General features: G+C 38.5%; 1 protein-coding gene across 3 annotated transcripts in view; it reads right to left on the reverse strand.

Moving 5' to 3' along the window:
• Window positions 1-10,816, reverse strand: part of LOC112152610 (contactin-1a) — an 80,150-nt gene that overhangs the window by 18,231 nt on the left and 51,103 nt on the right. For all 3 annotated transcript variants that reach the window (XM_036212290.1, XM_036212292.1, XM_036212291.1), the window contains exons 4-10: window positions 8,225-8,351; window positions 7,446-7,624; window positions 6,711-6,806; window positions 5,887-6,093; window positions 5,687-5,786; window positions 2,251-2,432; window positions 2,030-2,156 (exon numbers count right to left, since the gene is read on the reverse strand). In XM_036212290.1, the coding sequence (XP_036068183.1) occupies window positions 2,030-2,156; window positions 2,251-2,432; window positions 5,687-5,786; window positions 5,887-6,093; window positions 6,711-6,806; window positions 7,446-7,624; window positions 8,225-8,351 (1,018 nt within the window). The remainder of the gene's footprint in view (window positions 1-2,029; window positions 2,157-2,250; window positions 2,433-5,686; window positions 5,787-5,886; window positions 6,094-6,710; window positions 6,807-7,445; window positions 7,625-8,224; window positions 8,352-10,816) is intronic.

Raw genomic sequence — 10,816 nt, forward strand, 5'->3', positions numbered from 1 at the left:
AAAATTATATTTTTGAGTATTTTTCTTTTTACATTTCATTGTGAAAAAAAATGCGGTTTGAAAAAACTTGTAGATGTGACGTAGAAACTACTACAGCAAGTCACAAGCTCCCTGCTTCACTCTGTTCGGATGCATCCACTTGTAGAAAACTGGATTTGTTTATTTTTTTGTTTTCCTCTTCCAAGCTGGCTCGAAATTGTATGGCTGGATCACTTAAATATTTCTTACCGTTTTTATTGTACCACTAATGTTATGTTGGGGTTGTGAGGGGCTTGTAAACCAAAGGGAGAAAGTGTAAACTGATGGATGATGGGTAGTAAGGGCAGGCTTACTCTGAGGCAACAGTCCTGCCCACAACTAAGCGGTGAAGTTCTGAATCCACTCTGTAGAAACTAAGTTCTAGGAAACGATACAAGTTTTTTGATTTTGGCAAAAAACCTCATAATCCGAATTAAATGACCAATAGATCAGAAGATGATTGGAGTGGGACTCCAGAAAGGGAACATTTCTAAATTTAACTCAGATATCACTGAAGGGTTTCTCCATGAAACTAAAGGTTTCCACTCACATAGAGGAAAAGTCTGTCAATTATCTGATGTTTTCATCAAAATTTTCATGAAAAGTTGTTTAACTGGCTAATACTGTTTTTGAAGTTTGCTCAGTGTGACTGTACTACTTTATAATAGCAAACAAACCATAAACTAGATGTGCAGCATACCTGTGATAATGAAAATGTGAATGCTGCGAGCTGAATGTGGCTTCTAAAGATGCTACAGCTGATAGCTGAAAATGCTGACGCTGAAATCTTGCTAAAATATTAACGAAATGCCAAATTAGCCAAAAACTGGGACAATTTCTAATTTTGCCAAAACAGCTAGCAGGATGCTAAAACATTAGCTAAACTCCAAATTTGCCTAAAGAACTTGAAAATATTCCAATTTTGCCAAAACAGTCGGAACTATTGTAACATAAACTTCAAATTAGCCTAAAAATTGAAAAAATGTCTAAATCAGCCAAAAACAGCTGGCATGTTGCCAAGGTAAAAGCTAAATTCCAAATTACCTTAAAAAAATCCAGTAGTTGCAGAACATTTTAAAGATTGAATGGTGTCTTTAGCTGAAAGTATTTGCAGAAGTTCATAAGTTTCAAAATGCACAAAGTTTTTGAAGGATTTAAGCATTTTCTCATTCATTTCCTACAGGGCATACTTTGTTAAATATTTCAAAAACTATAAAGTTTATGAATACTGAAAGTACAAGCAGTAATGTTCTGAATGAGTTGAATGTTTTGATTCCAAGATTGTTGAAATAGCTGAAAATGTGATATAGGTTTTACGTGCTGAAAAATGTACTGAAAAGAGCAGGAGAATCTCTAATTGTGTGAATGCTTACTAAACATTCACGCAATTAGTTGTTAAACATTTGTCTCCAAAATAAATGCTGGATTTTATTCAGTGGAAAGCGGCGAAAAAAATACATCCGATCCATCTAGACAACAGTGTTGAACTTTAACCCTAAAAGGTCACTGTCTTGATTTTTATTTTCCTTAAATAAACCTGCTTCTGATCGTCTGTATTCAACTTGTTTAGCCAATAGAAAGTGCAAGAAAAGATTTACACATCTGTTTTAAATATTTAAACAAGGAATAATAAAAAAAAATCACTTTTTGTTTTTTATTTTCTGACTCAGGTAAAACTGAGGACTTTGACAGCTCCTTTAATTGGGGTGAGATTTCATTAAGGCTTAATGATCTACCCAGCAGTCTGACCCAGTTTACCGTCTGTCATCAGCTGCAGCTCCCTGGGGTAATTCCAACCGGATGACTGTTGTTTCTAGGGAGTGCTACACAACACCTGATGTCAGCTGCGGAGCAACAACAGGTATCGCCTCCTGCTATGATCAGTACCCAGTGGGTTTCCCTCCCGTGACTGACGAGGCGCCAAAACAACACGTGGCTGCATACTGATCAGTCAGATTACATATAGAAATACCCAGAGGATTTCCTGACTAAACGTAAAAAAGTAAGTTTTACCTGTTGACCATTTTTCAGCCAACGGATTTTAGGTTCTGGTCTGCCTCGGGCCGTGCATGACATGGTATAGTTGCTATGGAGTTCCTTCTTTTTGCTTGTGATGTGCTCCACCCATTCAGGATAAGCTGCAATTGAGGAAATTCTGTGACATGCGCTCTCAAAATTTGATCTTACTAGAAGCTGAAAAGCAGGTAAATCTGCATCTGAGCATTCCCCTACCTTCAACAGACACCCGCGCAGAGTGGAAGTCTTTTCCTTTAGAGTTGATTGCCTCACACTTGTAGACCCCGCTGTCTTTTACCTGGATATTGTACAGATGCAGCTGAGAACCTGACATCCGCAGGTCATGATTTGGGGGCAAATGTCCATCCATTCTTCTCCAGTGGATCTCAGGCACAGGACTGTGAGGAAAAGCAGAAAAGTTTGTTGTTACTGTTGTTGTGAAATGTCGTTTTGTCATAAATGCCCTTGTGGGTGGACACAGGCTGTCGGCAGATGGAAAATGGGCAAACTTATACAGCCTGAAAAGAATGGCAAGGTTGTAGACCACTTTAACAGATTTTTCATTGTTTTTGACCCCCATAAATTTAGCGGATTTACCAAGAGTTGGGTAAATTACTTTTAAAGAATAATTGATTAATTCGCTTTAGTTACTGGATGAAATTTTAATTAAATTACTTTACTCATTCTCAATTAAAAAAAAAAATCACATCTTGTTTCTTTACTTTTTTCATAATCTTAAGGGAAAAAAGCTAGCACGAACAAGATATCTTTGTAAAATTCACAAAATAAAAACATAGAGGCTACACAAGGACAATCAGGTTTTTTAGCACCACCTCAATAATTTCAATACATGAATTTGAGAAAATGTATAGTGTATAGACAGGTTACTCATTGACACTAGGACAGTGGAAAGCAGTTTATCTCCAGGACATACCTGGCACTTAACTTAAATGTTTTCAACTAACTGGAAATATTTTGAATATCTCCAGTTGTCGAATGCCCCCAAGAATTCGTTCACGACAATATTTCTGCTCTCTTCATCTTACTTTGACCAATCTACTCCAACTCTGCATTGGAGCACATACGTATACACGTTTCAGTAACTATTTTTCTTCTTTTTATTAGAAGGCTATTTATTTGGTTTCATTTAACTAAATAACCATGTCAGAGCCTACTAGATGAGTTGTTTTGTTTTAGTAGTCACCAACGGTGTTACTGCACCAAAATGGAAGTAGTGAGGGCTTTTCAGGTAATTGTAATTGAACTAGATACATAGCATTACCTGCAGTAATGCTAGTGTGAATGTTGCAAGCTAAATTTAGCCACTAAAGATGCTGGAGCTGATAGAACGATGAAGCTCATAGCTGAAAATGATGAAGCTGATAGTTGAAAGTGCTAAAAACCAGTGGCGGGCCGTCAGGGCCTGCAAGGCCTTCTCTGCTGGCCTAAAAATATCTGAATCACAGACTGATATTAATTATTATTTATTTCCGTGAATACGTATTCTATAATTCCAAATGCTCTGTCTTCGTCCTTTCATTGCTGTCTCCCTGGTTGCGCTGCTTCCAGACGTGTATTTTCCTATTTAAGCATTAACCAATCACATTGCAGCACCATTTGTTGCTAGGGTCAAAGAAATCTGCCCGGAGGCCTTCACAATCAGTTCTGCGGGCCCTGTAGCATAAAATAATTGTCGACCAAACTGTTGCTTCAACCAATCAGATTTGGAGTAGGCCAAACCAAGGCCAGCTAGAAGGCCTTCGGAAACGTCATCATTTTCACGAACTTTGATTGGAAAGCTCGCAGCTCGCTCTGGTTCTGCGTTATGTGACGGACACAGGTGCCGAGGAGCGGCGTGTCAGGTTTGAAGATGTTACCAGTGGAAAGCGTCTCATCGTCTGATTTTTGGTGGAAAATGAATGTCTGGGTAAAGTTGTGGCACAGTTTTGTCTGGCACGGGTAAAGGAGTTCCGTGACTCCGTTGAGCGGGAGTGAAGCTGAAATCTACGAGGCCCCTGAACGCACCACGGGCGCGTGCAGCGCAAAATCCTCGCGCGCACTACCGACAATATTATTTTCCAGACACAGACCTTGATCGATCACAAAAACTGATGTTTGTCTCCCTCCTGGACCACAAGAGGCTTCAGGAATACCAGAACATTTCCCGCATGCAGCCTTTTCCAGCTTATCACAGCCACGGAACACTTTCCATCTGCGAAACGCACGGATTCTGCACGACAGAGTGATTGAAATCTTCTTGAGGATAGAAAGGATGGATTTTGTGTTTAAATAATCTGGATTTTTGGTGAGTAAAATTTTGCTATCTCCCTACATAATATTGAAATTTTATCAGGTTATTGTTGATGCTTTTGGTGTGTGTGTGGCAGTTGTACCTGCAGTAGAAGTTTTATTGTCATAAAATAGTTAATGAGGGTTGGATTGATTCAGATGGAGCACTACTGAAGGCCTAGGTGTGAAATGCACGACCCGCCAATGCTAAAAACTGATGGCTATAAATGCTGAAGCTCATAGATGAAAACACTCAAGCTGACAGCTTGCTGAGATATTGGCTTAACTCCAAATAAGTCTAAAAAATGGGGAAAAAAAATTATTTAGCCAAAACAGCTAGCATAATGCTAACATCTTAGCTAAACTAATCACCCTAAAAAAACTCCAGTAGTTACCACAATACCCAAAAAAAGGTGGCATGTAGCTAAAATATTAGCTAAACTCCAAAATAGACTAAAAACAAAACCCCTCAGTAAATGCCAAAATAGCCAAAAGAGCTAGCATTATTCTAATTTAATAGCAAAATGCCAAATAGCTAAAAAAACAAACAAAAAAAAACAGTAGATGTCAAAACAGCGTGCATGTTGCTAAAATATTAGCTAAAGTCCAAAATATCCCACAAAAACTCAGTAGATTCAAAATTAGCCAAAAAAGCTAGCATGTAGCTAAAATGTTAGTTTAGCTTCAAAATAGCCACAAAAAAATCTCAGAAAAGGCCAAATTAGCCAAAACAGCTAGCATGTTGCTAAAGTTTTCTCTATCAGAATAAAAATAAATAGATACCAAATGAGTCAAATGAGCTAGCATAACGCTGATTTAACAGCTAAATGTGAAATAATCGGGGAAAAAAAGTGTGAAAGATGTTAGTCAGTCCATAAAGCTATGGAATGATGCCCATTTAAAAGCTTACTGATAATTTACTAACACCAGGAGTGCGTACAACCTCTATTAGCCTTACAAATATTCCACCACACACAACAATGGTATGTTCCATGTTCATGACGCCCCTTAAGGTGACCTCAAGGGAACTACAAGACACACCTGGAGATGCAGGTGCTCCTCTACAACCAAAAGCCTGCAGCATCCAATGGGTCCTCATACAGGTGCATATGATTATGGAAAATCTTACTTTTCCACTGTATTAAGAAGCAATTTATTCTTTATTCTCTGGGACTCCAGCAGCAGACTTTGATTTAACAGCTCATGAGGCAGAAAATCCTCTCAGTCTTGACATCCATTTATTAAAATTTCTCAATTGTGCACCGTTTTATTGCACTTTATACGCTGACACCTCCCCAGCCGCCATCACACTGATAAAAAACATCCAAATAAACCAAACTACTGTAAAAACCTTTGCACTTACTTCCCTAAAGCGAAGCACTCCAGGGTGATGTTCTGTCCAACCAAAGCAGTGGTGTCTGGGAACTTCACTCGGAGGTCAGCGGGGTACTTCCTGTTGGGACCTGACCAAAGATCAGAAATTTGGAATTTAGTTTCAGAGAAAATCCTTTCATTGAAAATGTGATACTGACTGAAGACGAGATGCAAAAAAGCAGAACTAACGTTCAGTCAGGGGCTGCAGCGGGATGTAGTTGGAGAAAACACTCTTTGAAATCGAGTGGCTTGACGCTATGCAGGAGTAGTTGCCTCTGTCAGACGACTCCACCTTTGAGATATATAGGTTCCCGGTTGTCTGGCAGACAAATCGGCGCTTGTCCAGTTGGATGAAGGTGGGGAACTCGTTGAGGATCCATCTGAAGGACAGCTTGGCTGAACAGAAACAGACACACTCAGAGGCTGTCTGTCAATCAAAGGGTCTGAAGACAGAAGCAGCTCCGGGGACACAAAAAGAGGACGAGAAGATGGAGGATTTATCATTTCAATAAATCCCTTGACCTTTTAATTGAAGTTTTTTCAGCAAAGAGGCTTAATAGAGAGAACATTTTCATTAATGTGGTCATTCTCTGTCTTTTAATTCTTAATGGAGACTCATTTGCATCTGAATAAATATTTAAAATCTAGACAGTTTTTGGGGCGTTAATGGCTCTGATTAAACGTTAGCAACGCCGAAGGCTAACATAAACAGGGTTTTAATTATGTTCTAAAATAGATCATTACAAACAAAAAAAAGAGGAAGTGTATTTTAAAAGGAAGTGGAGGTCAATCTAATGAGGGGAAAGATGCTACATAAACGAGCCCATTTACAAACTTTGTTTTATACTTTTTCACGGAAGCAAAAGACTAGCTCTAGTATGATAAAATCAATATTTTCTTTAGAACACTAAAGAAAAAGATCACACATCAGAAAAAAATGATATTACAGTCCAATGATGAGGTGAAAAAAATATATATATTTTACAGAAGAAAAATATAAAAATCTTATTTACCTGGAAAATGTGGTGGAGGAGCACAGAGCAGCACTGCACCCTGACCCTCTTTGACATAAACTGTGGTCCTTTCCTCCGTTGAGAAGAAATCCAGGTCTGACAAAAAGGGATATAAGATTAAACCGCTACAGTTAAGGATATCATAGAACTTTTTTTAATCAATAAACTAAAGAATTGTTTATAACGCATGAAATAGTTCAGGATAAAGGTGAAAAACACTATTATATTGTGAAGTTAGACCAGGAGTGTTCAAACAAGTGGATCAGTGGACCAGATATGGCTCGCCAGATGGTTTAATCCGGCCCAGTCATGAAGAGGAAAAAATATAAGGATGTTGGGGAAAAAAAGTAAGTTTCTAGCCCTTTTCTGTGGCGAGTTATGGTTCTTTACAGAAATGACCGCAATACGCAATTCTGCCACTAGGGGAAGCAAAGGAAACACAAGACCGACAATTCAAGAAATGAAGAAAGTGATTAGGCTATTAGGTTCTTTGAAGCATTTTTTTTTCAACTGAGAAAAAAAAAAAAAAAAAACATAAACAAAGCTACAGATAATAAGTTGGTTATTTCGCTTTTATGTTACTGGTGTGATCAAACGGGTTGAATGTGGCCCCTGAACCCAAATGAGTTTGACACTCGTGAGTTAGACGATTCATAAGATCAGCGTCTGGAGTATTTGTAATATTAATCAGCTGATTGTAATTTTTTTTTTTTTTTTTTGCTAAACAAAACTTACATCCAAACTGGACGGATGCTTCTTTGCTGATGACAGTTCCATACATGTTGGTGGCTGAACAGGAGTATTTGCCCACATGTTTGCTTTTAACCGGGTTGCTGATAACCAAGTTGCCCTCCATTAAACTGTAGTGGTTGCTTTCTGCTTCGATGTCAATTTCTCTGTCATTTAGCGTCCATCTGAAAAAAAAAAAAAAAAAAAAAATGAAGCAATTCGTCTTTTGGAAAGATAAGACAAAAAGGTGACATATTTATGTAAAAGTGGTTTATGTAGCATTGACAGCATAACAAAATCCTAATCTGATGATATATTTTTTCCCCACTCCAAGTATTTCTAAGATGCATATTCTATCTGTGATAACTGCAGCTGACTATATGTGGAATATAACCCTGTAGTACAAGCTGTGGTCAAAGCAGAATCCCTCCTCTCTGCTATGTAATTCTGGGCTTGGTGACAGGAAATCTGCTTTTGGGCTCACAGAGCAATAGATTTACATAGATTTAAATATTAATTGAAATGGATCAAATAAACGGATACAAAATCAGTTGCAAACCCAACAAGGCTGTCTGTGCTATGACCACAGCAAGAAGAAATAATGTACTTTGGAATTTAGTGACTTAAAATGATTGCTAGATATTTGAAGTATATCAAATAAAGGTCACATGCACAAATAATTAAAAAAAAAACAGGATGTACATTAGTTGGAAACAACCTTGTGGATCCTATCAGGCTGGGAAAACATGGAGATTGGTGGAAAATGTTGATGTAAACGTGTTTACTTGTATGTGGCAGGTGGATTAGCTTTAGCCTGGCAGTTCATGGTAATTCTGGCCTCCGTTGACTCCTCGGGGTAGATGGTATCCACTGGCTGCTCCTCAAACACTGGCCCGAAACCTACAGCTTCGTCTGAGAAAACATCATGTAAAGAATGGTCAACATTGCTTCAACAAAAATAATCAGTTGTAGAAGGAAATCCTAAGTTTTATGACTCATTTTATTCAATTGCGCCAAAGAGGATGACCCAAAAAGTACTATATGTTCCCACAAGTCACCAGTTCCAATACATTGCTTGTATGTCTTAGGCCACAAAGTCTTGACACATAAGAAACACCAGGATGAAGAATTGATTTTTACACCATCATTGCACCAAAAGCAATCTTCTGTATTACTCACTGAAACAGGCAGACGTCATGAGCGATGGCATGAATAAAATGTATATGCGAAATACCTGCCTGTGACTATGCAATGTGCCAGAATGTTCCTTTCTGTAGTTTCTGAAAGAGGAAGAGTGGGAGCAGCAGGGTGCAGTATGGCAAATGTAAAGTGTGTGTAAATCTCTGTTGCAGTCCCCTGTGTTTAAGAAGACACAGCCGACTCCTCGGCGAAGGGAGGCTCGCTGTTTCAGATGATAATATCCAGCTTCATCCTTAATCCCCCTAACCAGGCCAATTGTCGGGATCCGCTCACTCTCAAAATGGCACATCGACAGATTGAGTCACCTTTAGAAAGCCGAACAAAAGACCCGCATGGAACACTCCTCCACCTGAAGCGGCGGCCTCCTTTCTATTAACTCCTACAAAAGCGGCGAGATCTTCGAAACAAATGTGATACCAAACTTCATGTGGGTGTGTACAGCAGGAAGAGTAATCTCTAAAACTGACAGCCGAGCACATGTATCACCCTCGGCTGCCAGCAGCTAAAGCATTGGAAGTCATTTGAGCACAGACTAAACTAACCAACTAGGGGGCTGGCTTAACACGCTACAGACAAGTTAGCTGTACAGTTTAAACCCCAGCAGGAGGCTTCAATTGAAATGTTAGGAGACAGGTTCAACTCCCACTCACACACTCCAGCAGCCAACCGTTCTGAGAGCGCTTGACATTGATGAAAAATCCCAAGGACTCTGAATTAGCCTGGTGCTGGCTGCAAGAGAAATTAAATATTCTAAAAATAGGCTATTATGGGTCTGACAGGAAGAAAATTAAGTGCAAATCTGTGTTAAGGGAGAAATGAAGCAGAGGGGGAAGTGAAGATAATACAACCATTCCTACTCTCTTCTACTTTTGGGTGTCATATAACTTTTTTACACGAAGAAGTAAAATACAAAGTGGCCTGCTGGGAGGTGGTTACTGGGGTTGCCGAAATGGCATCCAAAGTGCAACTATGCTCTCTGCCATATTTCCCATTCGGTTGGATTCGACAGATGGTGGAGGGGGTGTTGAAGCAGGCCACAGTCAGCCTCCAGACACATTTCTGTCTTGTTAGTCGTGTTACACTTTCTCTAACTCTCACTGCCTTGCCCCCCTGACCCGTCTCCGTCTCCCTAACCCATTTCCTGCAGCCACATTCTGCCTCAATAACTCTGGTTTTGTTTTCTAATCCAGACTAATCAACAGTAAATCCATTGTTCCGTTTTTTTATTTTGATGTAAATGTTGACACTACAACTCTGAGATGTTTCCTCAGATTTTACCAGCACAGAAATACAGTGTGTATGGGGCAGACTGGGGTAAACTGAATCAATGGGTAAGTGATTTATAGGGTAAGGTATCACCGATAATTTTCAAGAATCAATTCGTTCTTATTCCAATTTTTTTATGAAGCTAATCCTATCAATTTATTTGATTCAGTTTTGAGTTTACAGTTTACACATTTAGACACATTGGTTTAAAAATACAGTAATAATTATAAATATGTTTTGAAGATTTTTATATCATTCGGACACAGTTCACATACTGTAAAATGTATTGGTGAAATTATAAAGAGATTGTTTATACAATTAAACCACAAATAGTTACTTTAAAAAATATTTCCTTAAAAGACTTTGGAAATTCATGCCTGCGAGTATGAAAAGATCTTCATTTAGTCAGCAATGTATGTTTAGGTCGACCAAACATTAGCATTAGCCGTCCAATGGGAAATCCTATTATATGTTAGCATCAAGCTAGCAGACTTAAGCATCATGCGTTCGATTGATCTCTACTTTTATGGATCGATTACTGATCTATTAAGCTCAGATCGATTCAGATCAATTTTATCAACCTCACCCTATTGATTTATCCCTCATCTTAATTAATTCTTTTTACAAGCCTAAATGGAACAACAGCACCAAAGGATGTGCTTTGAGAAAAATTGTTAACAAATTACTACTCCATAGATTAGGTCTAGCATGGACACCAACATATATGAGTGAATGAGTTTTGTTAAAAGGAAAAAAAAGAATAAAAATCACAGAGACCATGTTCCTCTCTGCCAGAAACCCCCATTCTACATGAAAATCAATGGAAAACATGAAGATGGATTACATGTGAATTCTAACCTGTTAAACACATGCAATCCATTTAGTTAATTACATGCAAATTGTTTATGTCT

Source organism: Oryzias melastigma, linkage group LG6 (genome assembly GCF_002922805.2).
Source record: "Oryzias melastigma strain HK-1 linkage group LG6, ASM292280v2, whole genome shotgun sequence".
Taxonomy (NCBI): domain Eukaryota; kingdom Metazoa; phylum Chordata; class Actinopteri; order Beloniformes; family Adrianichthyidae; genus Oryzias; species Oryzias melastigma.